The sequence below is a fragment of the Argentina anserina genome, chromosome 3 (genome assembly GCF_933775445.1).
Source record: "Argentina anserina chromosome 3, drPotAnse1.1, whole genome shotgun sequence".
Taxonomy (NCBI): domain Eukaryota; kingdom Viridiplantae; phylum Streptophyta; class Magnoliopsida; order Rosales; family Rosaceae; genus Argentina; species Argentina anserina.
The window spans coordinates 894,368-910,837 of NC_065874.1; the positions used below are offsets into that span (position 1 = coordinate 894,368).

The following is a 16,470-nucleotide window of genomic DNA, read 5'->3' on the forward strand; positions in this document are numbered from 1 at the left end:
ATGAGCTAATCCAACTGCTCTGGACTATGCAGGTTTATAGAACTCTCCATTCAATGTATTGTTATCAAATAGGTGGTTTCAAGTTTGCAGATATAACAAGGCAAGCCTTCTGTAGACTAGGAAGAAACCATGGTGCAGTTGGGTATAGTATGTACATGATTACTACATCTACAAAAACCGACCCTCAGGTCTTTGGTTTCTTGGCTACGACACCAGTGGCTAAAGTGAGTTAGAGAATCCAAGAACTAATGGTTGATCTATATCCTATACAAATCGACTAAGCGAAAAACAAATGAAAACTGTAAAGTTAGTTATCAGTTATCACTGCTGGAGTTTTCTACAGTCAAGCCTATGTTCAAGTTGGGTCTGCATACCCGCTTCCGTGGTTTTTTCACAGGGGGGAGTGCTAGAGGACCTAAGCTCAGTTGTTGCGCTATGTCCACCACTTGTTTCTGTGAATTAGCTCTTGTTCTCAGTCTCACTTTCTTACAGAATTTGCTCGGAGGGGGTGACGCCAACTCTCTAACAACAAGACCTTCTGTAGTCATGCTCCCCTCACGATCTGCTGAATAAGTATCCAAACTCAACCATGAGGAGTTACTAGCCTCATCCATTCCTTGATTTGATAAACCCAACTCTAAGGAAGGAATCCTACGAATGTATATGTTGTCATCACGCTCGACTGTTGCAGGTTTTTTCTTTGTGAAACTTGTAACATCCTATGAACAAGATAATAGAAAGTCAAAAGATGAAAGGGAATAAAAACAATAAGGTCAGACTTATTAAACCTCTTCCTCCCCTGCCAGAAAGAGATTGATTGGATCAAGGGGAGACAGAGAGAAATCGAGGTTGCAAGTCGAATTTGTAACATTATTAACTCAAGCCAGATTTGTATGCAATAAGTACTTCCTGTGATCAATAGAATTTTATAACTAGCAAAAAGAAAGGAACTAGTCACCTTGTTTAGCATCTCAGAGATTTGTTCACATGATGATCCATCTTCCTCTCCTTCAGAATCTGCCATCTCCTCACACTCAAACTCAACATTTTCTTCACTTTCTTCAGCAGAGTCGCTTAACTCTTCCTGTTCCATCTCAATATCAGGTTGAGACTCGTCACCCATTACAGATTGGTCATATCTACTCATGTTCTTACTTGGAATAATCGATGTGTTACCGCCAGAAATGCTACGATTTGCAGAAGAATTTTCAGCATGGTTAATAAATGGAGCGTTAGCACTTGGAGCTACCGTAGTAGTTCCAGTACAACGATCAGTTCTTGATTTGACCAAATTATGCTGATTCACTTCTCTACTTTTTAAATCTTTTTCCTTTCTGGATATAGAACTTAGGTGGATCTCCAAGTCAAGTTCAGTACCTCCTTCATCAGGACTGGGTTTAGTGCCTGTAGCCGCCTCTGGAACCTCAGTCCGAAAGGAATGAAGAGGATGTTGAAGTTGATCGTACTTGGCCCCTGAACCAACAGAATGGGGTGCAGTTGAGCATGTTGTTACTGCGATGCTGTTTACATTCTCAGTTCTTTGCATAAGTGGATGGAAATCAATCCTGCGTGATACTATATTGGATTTTTCTTTCAATGATTTGACAAGGCCTTCAACCTGATTTTCTTGGTGGGGATCGTATGAAAGAGTTAAATGAAGCTGAGGCTGTCCTGATAGAAAACTGTAAGAACCACCAGAATTACTAGTGCTGCAGTTCAATGGGTAATATGGCAAACGTCCATCCTCAGGGGGCTGGAACAGCAATGGGTGCATCTGAAGATCAGAACCAGTATCTCCTCCTTTCTGTACACACTTCTCCTTGAATAATTTAGATCCTTCTGGGCGCAAGTTTGTAACACTTTCTTTCGAATACTGACTGTTATTCTGTCTAGCTGCTACAGAGATGAAGGTTCCAGACCTTCCAACTTGAGAAAGTTGAGAAACTGCATTCTCTTTTGCAGCACCAAAACTACCACCAGCACCAGCAACATGGGAAGATGCCCCGCGAATATATCCTTTAAAAGCAGATTGTGAGACAACACGAACGGATGGGGGAAGATTCACAGGGGGCAAGTCTGGTGCTAGTTTAACCAAGTGGGCACCAGTAGTTCTATGAGCTTGATATGTTGGATAACGTAACTGGGATTCAGAGGTGCTTGATGTCAAGATAGGATGACAAGGTTTTGTAGCACTCGATGCAAATTGTCCTGTGCCAGTCATATGAGATAAAGGATTCTGGGGATACTTCGAGGCAGATACAAGTTGGTGCATATTACCAGTCTGGGGTTGACAAGGTTCTTTAAGCCCATTACCAGTGAGAGGGTTTCTCTCTCCACTGGAAGTACTCGGTCTCCAATCTGCTAAAAAGGCCTCATGAACATAAGTTTCACCTGCATTATCCATAGGACCATCTCCACTATTGTTCTCTCCACAAGATTTTTCAGCCTGACAGTCCTGCAACAAATTCAATTAATTCAACATCTAACACTCGAGGCAAGCTGAACTCTTAAGTAATGGGTAAAGCTAAATTTTATTTGAAAAAGACAAAATGGGAATGGGAGCCCAACAAATTCATGAGTACAAAAAAAGATTACAGAAAGCTGTGACCCCACCCAACACCTTCCTTAAGACCTTATCATTTCACCATTTTTCACCTAGTCTTCGTGATATTAATAGAATTAATGATCTACATCATACAGTAGTTCTAGGCATCAATATATTCAAAAAACATACTAACATAATGAGGTGAGCCATAAAACTACACAGTAACATCATTGATCTTACACATCATAGATTCCTTAAACAAAATGAATGCAATATAAGTAGTATATTCACACCCATAACTAATTGGCATCATACCTCTTTCTCAGATGAACTTTGCCAACTTGGCCTATCTGCTTTTTTATCTGCTCTTCTTTTTGAATCATATAATCGCCGCTTCTCCTTTTTAGCTTCATCCAGCTTATATGATTTTTGAGTTCCAAGAGCGGTGCGCCATTGCCGGGGCAGTAAGGATGGATCTCTATGTGGGACAACAAATTTCCATACGGCCATTAAATCGTACTTGTAAGCCTTGAGTCCCTAATTATTTGGAATTAAATACAGCTAAGTCATTCAAGACTTCATACATAAAACTTGCATACATGGAGGCAAGCAAACAAACTTTACACATATATGTAACTATGTAACTATGCAATTTGAGTGTCTATTTATGACTATGTCCATTCTAATCGAATACATGAGAAGTAGTCCCTCAAAAAAGGAGCTCTTGAGAGAAAATGTACAAATTTTACACATTCAAACATGATTTTATAATACATGATCAGCTATCCTAATCTAAATAATGATATAGTGTTTGGCGAGATGAGAAGTTCAGATATACATAAGTATTTAGTTATTCTCTAATAAGATCCTACATTTATTCAAAAGAAAAAGAAAAAAGAATCTACATGATAACTTAACTCCCTCTAATTAAAATAAATATGGAAACTGGGATGCATATTAGCAATTTATATCTGGTATAATTGTCACTAAACACTTAGAGCAATGCCACACATGCATATAGTGCTTCAGCAAAAACATATTTCGAATTGATAAACATTTATAGACCTCAGAATAGTATTACCTCTTGAATACAGGATATCTCTTCTGCAGTCAAAGGTGAGGTTTTCATCCTCCGAACTGCCTGCAAGAAGCAATAGATAATTACTGAAAAAATAAATAGGCATCGTCCAGCTACTGATAAACTACATAAGCCTGGGTACAGAAGTGTAAATTGTTGGTAACCCGAAATGTACATATTGATTGAGTTTTTGAGTCAAGGTCATGGAATCAGACCAACTAATTAACTAACTATATTTTAATAAATGACCACAGTTAAGATCTATTCATCATGGCGTTAATTCTAAATGAAAGAAAGAAACACGTGGAAGGTGAAACATAACTCATCCATTCCTGATATGATAACAATCTACCAAACAAGAATCACAATCAACAGAAAGAAAAATACTAAATCCTTCATTTACCTTTATGGAATTTTCTGGTGCCTTAGATGAGCAACGGTTTTTCTGCCTGACAAATATCTGCAACAGAAGCAGCTTTCATGTCAGATAAAAACAGGTCACTCTTGATAAACTGCCACACTGATATTAAACCGTAGCGCGTTTCAGTCACCATAAATTTGCAGATAGTTTCTTCAAAACAAATATGCAAATAGAAAAAAGACAGGAACCAGAAATAAGATAAGAACCGAAAAAAGAGCAATCACGTGATAAAATTTATGGTAGATAATCATTAGTCATCACATTGGCCACAGGCAAACTCCATCAGCTAGAGTTATGTAATTAATGAAAAGGATTCCAAAAATTGAGTCATGTCCTACATATATGTTCATAAATATGGTTATAAATCAAGCAGATAATTGATCGAGTCCATGATGAGGAAGTAATATTAAGTACTCCAGCATGTTAAGGTTAAAAATGAAAAAACAAATCCAGCATTTTAACTTCATTTTGGCAAAATCACGTGGCTTCTCTTTATCTTAGCAAAAACAGGAGTGAGTAATACAGATGCTAGTGTGAACATGCTGCAGTTCTGACTTGCATTACATAGCCAAGAAACTAGGCAACTCGTAGGCTACAATGTAGAATATTCTTGAACAGTTGGGAACTTAGCTTGTGGCTATAAGAATGCAAAGGAAAACGTAAAGGCTTTGACTATAGTGTTCACTTTACCAAAACATGTGGTTTAATAGTTCATGAGCAGCTGAGTTACTAGAAAATATTTTGTCCACTAATAGTCTAAAGAAATTACCTGGTGCTTAGATTTGCAAGGAAGAAACCGTTGCTGGATTGCCTTCCAATCAGTATTATATTCCATTACCCCCAAAGCCAATAACCTGCATTCCATATAAATAAGATGAAACATCATAAATGTGTCCCATAGGTAAAACTAAATGAGGACTAGAATGTCAGTGAGTATTAATCGCTTTTGTAAACCATGATTTCATAACAAGTACATGTGAAGTATCAGATATGCATGGAAACCGTCTGGATAACATAAACAAACAAACAACCCTCTGTAAACATATACTTAACTGATTCTTTTGCTCATTCAAGTAGCAAATGGATCTGACTCAAGGCTTTATGAATTACTAGTATCTAGACTGAACTGTTTAACTTTGAATTCAAGTTTCAAATTCAAGTTGTCTTCTAATACGACTTTATAATGTAACGAAACCCCAAAAGATTGCACACATGAAACAACTCAGCATAAGACCTCAACTCACAAGGAAGAAAGCGTGCAACTTACTCATCTTCTGCATCAGTGAAAAGCACCCGATTTGTGACAGCTGCTGGGGGTGGCTTATGGGGATATAATTCTGGGTTGAACAAAGGATAGAATCTCTGGGCCAAGTTTGCAATTTCCTTTGGGACTAAAGCAACTGATTGCTTCTTGGTACGTTCAACAATTGCTGCTGCCAGTGACTTCTTTGGTTGTTGACTAGGTGAACGTGGAACCGCATTGACAGCAGAGGAACCCATCCCACTTACACCTTCACAGTTGGCTTGAGCATATAATGGGAAGTTAGGAAGGGGAAACAAAGGCTCTTTTTCAAGGCAAATATCAGAAATAGCTTCTCTGTAACGTCGTCGATTCCCCTGGACAGCTGTCCAAACAAATGATGGCAAAAACTATAAGCACGAAACTCTGAACAAAAGTTAGATAGCAAAAGAACAGAGGAAAGAAAAAGTACAGACATTCAGTAACATACCGGTATCAATATCATTCAAGTATCTCCCAATCAAACTAAGTGGAGCTACATCCAGTACAGATAACACAGGACCGCTTATAGAAGGCACCCAGACAGGAGAAACATTTGAGGAAACTAAAATCTGATTACTGGAAGGAGACGACACTGCATGTGCATCAGATGTAAGGGACGACGGTGAAGTTCCCACCAGATGGGATTGAGGTGATTCAGTTGATGAGCAAAAGCAAATATTAGGATATGGTACAGTTTTCCATGCCAATACTTCATTGCGCTTCTGGAGCATCTCACAGATCAATCTCTGAACCTGGGAGGCAATATGTTGACGGGAGTTATCAAGTACACACAGAGAAAATACTTGAATAAGCAGCTGCACATGTTCATAGATCAAATGGTGCAACTGGCCAATCTGGTGAGCAGTGAATCCACTTTTGAAATGATCATCTACTGTAGAAGACAAACAGCTTGAAACCGTCCCAGGTATTGAAGTTCTCATGCCCTGAGTATAAAAAGTGGGAATTGGTCCATTTGGCAAAACTGGTAAGAGCGGACGCAATGACCTCTTTGTCTGTCCTAAATTCTTCTTAGATCGAGCAGAGGACCTTCTATTCTGCCTGGTCTTAGGTCGCCTTCCAGCTCCCTCATACACTGTATTTCTATCCCTTGTATTTTCATCGATATCACTATCAAGAAGCTCTTCTAGTTCTAACTCAAAGTCTGCATCATTCTCCTCGTCTTCATCATCGGCAGCAATTTCAGTTTCTTTCGTCGACTGATCATCACCTTCTCCGCCCTGTAAGACTGCAGTGAGAAATTTTCTGTACTCTTCTTCATCATCAACATTTTGGAGGTCGTCATCATCATCTGTTTCTTGAAGAAAAGTTTCAAGTTCATCAAGTGTAAAACTGGCTAAGGAATAGCGAGCTCTTGTGCGTTTACAGATAGCATCTTCACCCTCATCATCTAGATCTATTGTGGATGTCCTGGTGTCCGTTCTGTTACTCAACTGACCTTCAGTAACATCATTAACATCAGGTCCCATACTAGAGCGGTTATCCTTTTCTTCCCCATGTTCAATTCCAGAATCAAAGTTTCCCAATTCATTATCCGACACATCTTCAGATGAGGCACCAGCTTGCATAACCATTTCTTCCTCCCCATGCTCAGAATCTTCCCCAACACGCATCTCGCCCTCAAAAGCTACATTCAACGAATCAACACCATGGTTTCCACTGACATCATCAACTTCACCATCTATACCTTCCACCTCAGAGCTCAGACTCGAAGAAGCCTCCGGAGAAACAGCTCCTTTAAGAAAAGGATTGAAATCCACATCTTCCTCCTCATCCTCATCCTCTTCCTCCTCACACCTCAAAACACTCTCATCATCTTCATTCAGCTTCTCACTAGCAGAAACATCCTTTTGAGGACTAACACTCCCAACTTCAGTTGATTCTTCATTCGAACACAAAGACATTTTCGACATATATCATACACCGGATCCCTAAAACAGGATCCTCGAGATACTCAACTGAATCCAAAACTCACAGAATGACCAAAATTCACCAACATTGACAATCAAAAAGCCCTAATTTCCACCTGCACCATAACAGAAGCTAACAATATTGGTACACAGCATAAGTGATCCACAGTCAATTGATACGAACAATCGGCCAAATGGGCATCTCAAATTCTCAATAACCAAGCTCAATGCATTAATTATTCACCAAAACTCATCAACTTAGATTAACCACATTCCCAAAACAACACTAATACTTTCACATATAATAGAGCAAAGATCAAAAATTTAATAACAGAAGGTAACAATTCCCCAAATGGGTATCTCATATTCTCAATAACTCAGCTAATTCTTCAACCTAGACCAACCACATTCCTAAAACGACCAAGACTATTTGATAACTGAGCAAAGATCAAAACTTTATGCAGAAAAAAGCAAATAAAGGATCATAGTGATGACAGAAAAGGCCTCACCTGGTTCAGATTACGACGCCTTGTGTTGAATTAGAGTGAGGGCTCGGGTTTGGGGAGTTCCAATTGGGAATTCGAGTCCTAAAATGTTGAGAGGAATGGGTTAGGGTTTGAATTCGAGGACGACCCGAGACCCGACCCGATGTCTATTAAGCTCGTCGCGCTCGGAAGGAGTGAGATATCGATTCGAGGCCTTTCAAAGCAACAGCGAAGTTTTTAAACCAGAATAAAATGCAAGGAAATCTTTAGCGACGGATTATCGTCGCTAATGCATGACGGACCAAACGTATGATATCATTAACTAATACACCAAGGGAAGGCGACTAGTGCACGATTACACAAAATTAGGGTTTCACCAACTCTATTTCATGTTTACAACAAAGACTATCACACATGATATCATTAACTAAAAACTAATTTATCTAACACGGGTAATAATGCTGCATATTTACCGGTGTTAGATAAAATTAGTGTTTAGTTAATGGAAGAGGTGCTTCACTTTTGACACTGACAAAAAAAAAACTATGTGTGAGCTAAAAAACTGTATTGACATTATGGCATCATTCTATAAGAGTTAGTATGATGAGTTCCATTGGAATATCGATTAATATTTCATTTGTTTTCAGTTTATTGTGATAATAGGCAGTTCCTGATCCAGGTGCATTCCAATTAATTCGTTCAAAATGGTCACATATTTGAATTCAACTAATGCTTTTGTGATAGGTATGATGTAAACAAACTACCGAATCAAAGCGTGATGTACAGTCTAATGAAACTACTACAAAAAATATTTACTCATGGGTGAACCTCTCACTTCATTCTCTTAGGATAGATATGTTCATTCTCATATGATCGAGTATGTTGATCTTTATATGTTTATATTAACGCAATTAATGGAAAATTATAAATAGATTGATTTTTTTCTAAATAGTAACGGAAATAAGTAAACTATAGGGGAAATCAATTCTCCTCGGTGGAATGCCATGCTTCCGGCTATTTACTAATCCCCTTGAACCCCCAATTTTGCTTCTATAACTAAATAAAGTAAAATAAAAAAATTCGTCCAAAAAAACAGAAAAAGGAATAAATGAAGGAAACTGGGCCAAGTCAAGTAAAAGACCAAACTACCCCTACACATAAGCTTAACTAGAAGTACTGAAGTAGGCACTTTCCCTCCTCAATTTAAAATTTTGATTCAGTAGTGAGAAATGGCACTGCTGCTAGCTTACTGCTTAGAATTGTTGCAGCTATATTGGTATACTACATGTATATGCACTTGTAATGGCTTATACCGTTATATGGTTATACCTCTCGACGGATAACTGCTTGTACAAAGTGTTTTCTTTTTCTTTCCTTTAAAGGAAACTATTTCTCTCAGATCAATTATAACTAGCTTTAGGCATTGCACTATTGTTCCAGCCATTAACTAGTTAACAAGAAATTAAGAGGAGTACTACCGTCGCACCACCTCCGTGGCTCTAGAATTGGGATGAACTTTTTAATTTACATGATTACTTGATTTTTACTTCAATACAGAACTCATTAGTAGTAGTGGCGGGAAGTTTTTGAGATAAATTTTGTTGAACAAGAATTCCCAGTTATATACGGTTTCCTACACCCAATAGATGATTGTGAGTACGTCGAGTTTACCTATATAAAACCCATGCCATGGTAGTATGGAATCAAAGCTTAACAACATGATATCCCAAGAACGACCATCCCGAAAACGAACGAAGAGATCAAATCAAGAGGAAGCAGATGTCATATCTACTGCGAACACAATGAAACCTTCTTTGCCTGATCTTGTTATTCATCGATTACTCACACAGCTGCTTCCGACTAAAGATGCGCATCGCATGAGCTTTCTTTCCAAGCAATGGGAGGGTGTGTGGTCGCTGAGCCCCGTATTAGATTTTGATGAGTCCACAGAGGTTCATGACGATGACATTATTCCCGAAAAAAAAGCTGAACACAGGAAATTCACCGACATTTTGCAGATGTACTTGGATTTTAGAGAGAGAGACAAGACAACGCAAGGTTTAGATAGATTCAGACTTCGCATGACAAGATACTTGTATGAAGATTATAGTATCGTAGACAATTGGTTGAATTTTGCATATAAGAGGAGCGTCAAGGAGGTTGATCTTAGCCTCCAATTAGGTTGGCATAAACTTCGTCGCCCTAACCCTGAAATAAGTTGGGAAAAACAGGTCGAATATGTATATTGTCTATCTCCAGTGAGTTTTTTTCATGCAAAATCGGTAACTACTTTGAATTTGGAGTTTGTCAGAATAGAAAACATTTACAGTGCAGAACTTAGATATGCAAGAGTTCTTCCTTGTTTGAAAAACATGTCCCTGAAAAGCGTCTACCTAGACGAGCAGGCTCTTGACTACTTAATTCTGGAGTGCCCTTCGATCGAATGCCTGTCATTAGATTCATGTCGTTTTGAATATTCGGAGATTATCATTTCAAGTTCTAGTCTCAAATCTCTGAAAGTGACGCTCTGCGATGCTCGTAGTATTGAGGTAACTGAAGCTGTGAACCTTGAATATGTTACATTCGTGTCAGAACTTGGACTCTCGAGTGCCATCTTTGAAAAACCCTTGAATTTGAAATATGTTAGCATCCGTGCTCAGTACTTGAGAAGACTTGTTTTGGAAGGATGCCATGATAGTTTGGACGCCACCATCGATACTCTGGGTCTTGCTGAGTTTCAGTTCGCTGGTTTTCCAAGCTCAAAACTCTATCTAAAAGATCCAAATCTACAGACATGCGTCATCAATTTGAAAGACAATTACAACGGAATATCACATAATTTTCAAGTACTGAGAGATTTTCTAGAGTCATTTGATGGCGCTGTCGACAATATGGATCTCTACATCAGTGAGTGGAAGCTCATCACTTTTCCAGTAAGATTCAGAGAGACATACTCGTCACCATTGCCTACGCTCAAGGAGTTTAGGCTCAACATCTTGCATACTCCAACGAAGGCAAAAGAGATCTCCGACTTGAAGGACTCCCTGACTTGGATGGTGCCATCTGCACTAGTCAAGTATGAGTACGTACGTATACTCGATCTATTGTAATATCGCAAGCTATATAAATTAAATAGAAACTTTCTTCTCCGGCCTCCTTTTGGGTATAGAGAAAAACATTGACCTGTTATTGACTAGCTAAAAGACGAAGCTCAACAAAACAGTCGTAGCAAAAGTGGGAAATATTATGCTAGCATTTTGCTGCCCGGAGAAAGGAGTGATGGGAAGTTAGAACCTGGCCTTTATACTAATAGTTCTGTTGGAAAGGGTAATCAGAATTATGAAACAGAAGAGATTAAGGCAACTCCCACACTGTTAAACTTAGAGTATGCAAAAGATGGCAACGAGCAATAGAATACACTAATAACAAACATCAAAATACAAGATCGACGAACACTCCACTGATAAACATCTGATATACATAAGATTAAGTCGCATTATGCAGAACAAAAGGATAACAAATTTAGATAGCATCAAGGCACCATTATTTACAAGCCCTTAAAATAGGTATTCGGGTTCTGGAAGGACCATATATGCCCCCCACCTTAAAGATGGTTCGCTGGAGCAGCTGCAGGTGTTGCCACATTCCCTGGCCAGTCGTCACGACTGCGAACAAGTTAATGGTGCAAGAAAATTGAGATGGAAACAACAACGGTACGTTCAGGGGCGGAACCAAGAACTCGAAGTGGGTAGGGCTGGTTTTTTAAGGCATGAATTTTTTTTTTGTAGAAAATGAAATAATTAGAGAAATTATAAAGAAAAGTTGTAACTAAAGAGAAAATGGGGATATAATACAAAGAACTGGAAATGAGTAGGTAAACAAAGGGGGTAGAATAAAAAGAAACTGGAAATGAGGAGGCAAAAAAAAAAGGAAAAAAAAGGAGGAGGTGGGATTTGAACTCGGGACCAGGACTGCCTGCTTACATTTTAGCCAGACACTTAATCAACTGAGCTAATTGACATTTGATAAAAAGGATGGCATATAGGTAGTTAATTACAAAGCTAGATTTCGTCTGGGCTATAGCCCTACCTGCATTCAACGTAGTTCCGCCTCTGGGTACGTTGGTTAAATATGAAGATAGTTCAGCAACCATGTATGCTGTACCATTCCAACATAGACAGTACTAAACTAAACAAGCATGAATTCAGAATTAACACCAACTATTGAAATCAAGCTTACAAGTTTTTCAGAAACAGAACAAAGTTTTTTGTTCATAAAACTTTCAAAAGGTGATGCCCCTGCTAGGCTAAACAAGATAGGAAACATAACATCTTTCTGTAACAGGCTATTATGAATCAAAGAAATCAGAAGCCCTTACATTTGTTAAAATCATATGAGTGTATTACTGTAATAACCCTCGTTTTCAAACAATATTTGAAATTGAATTTAATTTTATTAAGTTGTGAAATTTAATTAGAATGGATGTGATTGGTTACGACGTTATGAAACGAGTAACGGATACGTTATCGGAACGTTTAATTCGAAAAAACGTTACGTTTCCGAACGTTTATATCGACTTTTAATCCGTTGCTCGGTTTCGAAAACTTTCTTCACGGAAGTTGTAGAGCTCGTCGATACGAGTTCGTGAGTATGTGACACGTTCGAAACGGACATCGTACGTAAAAGTTATTAACGTCGGAAGTTAGTTTCCGATTTGGAAACTAGTATAAATAGAACATTTATGAGATTAGGGTTTCCATAATTGGAAACCCCTCATTCGGCCCGCCTCCCTTCTCTCTCTCTCTCCCTCTCTCGCTCTCTCTCACTCACCCCGAGCCCTCCCTCTCTCCGAAAATCCTCTCACCGATCTGCCTCCTTCCGAGGCACCGTGAAGTACACCGCCCAGCCTAGCATCGCCGCAAGGACTCCCTCAGCCACCCTCGAGCTCGCCACACCTCCCCGCGCCGGCGTGAGTCCCTCCGCATCAACCCGAGGCCTGCAGATTTCATCGCCGCTGGCATACATCCCTCCGACGATCACCGGTGACTCCAAGGCGTGGTTTAGGTAAGGGTGAGTTGATTTAGTCGATTGTTTGATTGTTTGGTGTGGTTTTGTTGGATTGGGAAGGTTTGGTTGCAGATCGGGGACGGAGGAAGGAGGAGGGGGACACCGCCGCCTTAAGCGGCGCGTGTGAGGGTGTGGATAGTCTAGGGGCGGCGTGAGGCCGTGGCGGAGAAGAGAGGAGAAAAAGGGAGAGAAATGGGGCGGCGGTGGCGTGTTACGCGCCGTCCCAGGGCTCGGCGCGTGTGCCCCACGCGCGGCCTGCCGGCGGGTGGCGCGTGTACCCCACGCGCCGCCACGTGCGGTGGTGCGACAGTGGTTTCCGATAGGGGTATTTTGGTAATTTACTGAAATGTAAATGTAAATTTTATTTACCACGGTAAATGTAATTAATTTTTACCTTCGGTAAATGTAATTATAAATTACTTTCAGTAAATGTAAAAAGTAATTTGTAAAAGGGTAATTTAGTAAATTTTATTTACTGAGTTTGTATTTACATTTAAATCGTATTTATACGTACAGAAATACGTATTAATATTTATACGTACAGAAATACGTATTATTATTTATACGTACAGAAATACGTATTATTATTTATACGTACAGAAATACGTATTATTATTTATACGTACAGAAATACGTATTATTATTTATACGTACAGAAATACGTATATAGTATTTATACGTACAGAAATACGTATATAGTACTTATACTCACAGAAATACGTATTAATTGAGTATTGCACAGTAACCGTGAATAGTGAACCGTGAACAGTAATTTCGTAAAACCGAAAATTGCTGAACAGTAACCAATTAATACTGTTACGGCATTTAAAGGTTTACGAAACGATTCTAAATTCTTTTCTTATTCTTTTAAGGTGATCATTAATCGAGGAAAGGAATTATCATCGGGAATTGAGGATTTACGCTCGAGTCGATAAGGTGAGTAAAATCTCACTGAATTACGAATCTACCCTCGTGGTGATTCAACATTTTTGCAAGTGTGTTTATTAAATGAATTACAACATGTATATAATTTAGTGGACTACATATATACAGTATAATGGTAATAAGTACATATATATATATATATAGTTCATTAAATTACATACTGTTATTAATTCATTAAAAATAGTCATTTCGGTGACAGAAAAATTGTGCATGTGTGATTTTAATGGTACGATATGATGTGAGATTATCGTACGTAATTTTTCAGGTGTTTATGAAATATGACATGTATAGGATATAGTGGACTATGTATATATTGTATAAATGGTAAATAAATACGAATATATATAGTTTGCTATATAATATACTGTTATGATTTTATTGTGGATATATCGTGAAAGTTTTAAAACGTACAATATGATGTGTGATTATTGTACATGATTTTATCACGAAGAATGTGGAATATTGTGATTTGTCTTCGGACGTGATGTGTGGTACAATATGATGTGAGATTATTGTACATGTGAGGCAAGTCGGAACCTAGCCTTTGGCCGGGCGAAGGTTACGATACAGTTAGAGCTCTAGTCTGTCTGCCATAGTACTGCATGGGAGGTAACGGGTGGTTATCTGCTCATGGGTACTCAGCTTGTTTTGGATGTTGGGTGGCGGGTGGTTACCCAACATCAGCGGTATACTAAGTGAGGGGTAACAGATGTGTACCAGCGCTCATTAGTTACCATTTTGTGAAAGTATTAGAGTAACCAGATGGGTTGCTCGTTTTCTCATGATTTTCATTATACTGTGTTGATGTGGAGTTGTGTCTTTTATGGGACGAGAGTTATTTTAATATTTTACTCATACGAGCTGTAAAGCTTACCGTGTTTGTGTTGCAATCCTGGTGCACCAATTTCAATGGTGTAGGGGATACTTCCGCAGGTGCTGAGTAGTGGTGATTGAGTGACGACTCCGAAGACTCGAAGTCGATCGCATCCAGTCGTGGTGAGGTTCCAGCGTGGATTGTGTGTGAGATTTGGTGTGATTTTATTTGTGAGGTTGTTGTGAGGATTATACAATTCCATTTGTTATATGTTGAATTATCATTTGGGTTTGTAATAATCGGCTTGACTGAGTTATATTTTAAACTCAGATGTGATCCGCTGCGACATTAAAATGATTTCGATTTCATTGAGATTATTTTTTTGTGTTTAACGATTTTAAGATTTTGAGTTTTGAAGCTCGAAATTTTAGGGTCGTTACAGTTGGTATCAGAGCCTAAGTGTGTATTTGGCGATTATCAATATCATCCGGGAGCGATGATCCGACTGCAGGCGGGCACCCATCACATGCTCCTCGGTATTGATATGTCGTCGGGTACGCGAGAGTGTTTGGAGCCATACCTCACGGTTTGGTCCTCTAGGGAGTATTGTGATGATACTTCGATGATTCATCTGATTTGGAATGTCATGTTATAATCTTTGGATCTGTTTTGGCTGAGTTCGAGATTTCTTGAGTATTGACTAAGTATATTGTTTTTGAAGGTGATGAACGGTGACAAGGGCCGAGGACAGGGCCGAGGACGGGCGAGAGGCCGAGGTCGAGGTAGGACCACAGGCCGAGTCCGCAACGTGGAGAACCTTTATGAGGAGGCTGCTCCACAGGTAGAGCAGGTAGGCCGAGGTCGAGGTAGGGCCACAGGTCGAGTCCGCAACGTGGAGAACCTCTATGAGGAGGCTGCTCCGCAGGAGGAGCAGGATGAGCCAGCTCCTGCGGTTAGAGATGACGGTCGAGTGTTGAAGCTGATCAAGGATATTAGTGCACTGTCAGCTCCGACCTTTCATGGGGGACTAGATCATATGGTAGCTGACCATTGGATCGAGGGTATGGAGACATATTTTGAGATGATAGAGTGCACAGAGATTGAGAAGAGAAAGATAGCTACATTCTTTCTCAAGGGTGATGCTCTAGATTGGTGGAATAGCATGAGACAGACTGTGGATGTGTCTACATTCACGTGGGGAGGTTTCACCACCATATTCCGAGAGAAGTATTTTCCGGCCTCAGTACAGGAGGACTTAGAGTTGGAGTTCCTGGCATTGGTACAGGGAGACATGACCATTAGAGAGTATGATGCACGATTCTCGCAGCTGTATCGGTATGTCAGGCCTATGGGTACGACTGCTTTAGCTCAGAAGTATCTACGTGGGCTGAAACAAGAGTACAAGACCATGATATCAGTCCTTTGCCTGACTTCACGGGAGCAGATATTTGAGAGTGCTATGAGTTTGGAGCAAGCAGAGAAGACTCAAGCAGGTGATGTGGGGAACAAAGATGCAAAGGGGAAAGGCAAGGCAATCTATACAGGCAGGGAACACTCAGGGCCGAAGGATAGGTCATGGAAGAGGCCAAGACCCCACTATCAGGCCCCGATAAGGGCACCACCCCTAGCTATCAGGGCAGCACCAGTCAGACCATTAGCAGCAGTGAGGTGTTATGGCTGCAATGAGATGGGACATTACGCCTCAGCATGTCCGAAACCGAAGAGAGGAGGGTGCCACCGGTGCGGGCAGGTGGGGCACATAGCTCGAGATTGTACCCGACCACTTCCGGGTAGACAGGAACGGCCGCAGAGACAGCTACCAGCAGGCCAAGCTAGAGTGTTCGCAGTGGGTCAGCGAGACACAGGAGTGGAAGGTACATTATCACTCTTTGACTACCTTGCTAG

At 39.9% G+C, this 16,470-nt stretch overlaps 2 protein-coding genes across 2 annotated transcripts; one reads left to right on the top strand and one right to left on the bottom strand.

The window, feature by feature from the left end:
* Positions 1–90: 90 nt before the first annotated feature.
* On the bottom strand, positions 91–7,912 carry LOC126786183 (uncharacterized). Its single transcript, XM_050511931.1, has 9 exons — positions 7,764–7,912; positions 5,775–7,370; positions 5,312–5,669; positions 4,814–4,898; positions 4,027–4,083; positions 3,627–3,686; positions 2,861–3,082; positions 959–2,455; positions 91–719 (listed from the first exon to the last, which is right to left on the bottom strand). The coding sequence occupies exons 2-9, from the start codon at positions 7,255–7,257 to the stop codon at positions 315–317; spliced, it is 4,167 nt and encodes a 1,388-aa protein (XP_050367888.1). The 5' UTR covers positions 7,258–7,370; positions 7,764–7,912; the 3' UTR covers positions 91–314.
* A 1,524-nt stretch (positions 7,913–9,436) lies between these two features.
* On the top strand, positions 9,437–11,152 carry LOC126789488 (putative F-box/LRR-repeat protein At3g44810). Its single transcript, XM_050515652.1, has 2 exons — positions 9,437–10,825; positions 10,937–11,152. Exons 1-2 carry the CDS (start codon positions 9,437–9,439, stop codon positions 11,150–11,152), a joined length of 1,605 nt encoding a protein of 534 aa, XP_050371609.1.
* Positions 11,153–16,470: the final 5,318 nt, after the last annotated feature.

Coding starts and splice junctions, on each gene's coding strand:
- LOC126789488 (XM_050515652.1), top strand. CDS start 9,437: ATGGAATCAAAGCTTAACAACATGATATCCCAAGAACGACCATCCCGA. Junction 10,826..10,936: donor CACTAGTCAAGTATGAGTAC/GTACGTATACTC, acceptor GTTATTGACTAG/CTAAAAGACGAAGCTCAACA.
- LOC126786183 (XM_050511931.1), bottom strand. CDS start 7,257: ATGTCGAAAATGTCTTTGTGTTCGAATGAAGAATCAACTGAAGTTGGG. Junction 4,084..4,813: donor CTTGCAAATCTAAGCACCAG/GTAATTTCTTTA, acceptor CTTCTGTTGCAG/ATATTTGTCAGGCAGAAAAA. Junction 720..958: donor TCTCTGAGATGCTAAACAAG/GTGACTAGTTCC, acceptor TCTTGTTCATAG/GATGTTACAAGTTTCACAAA.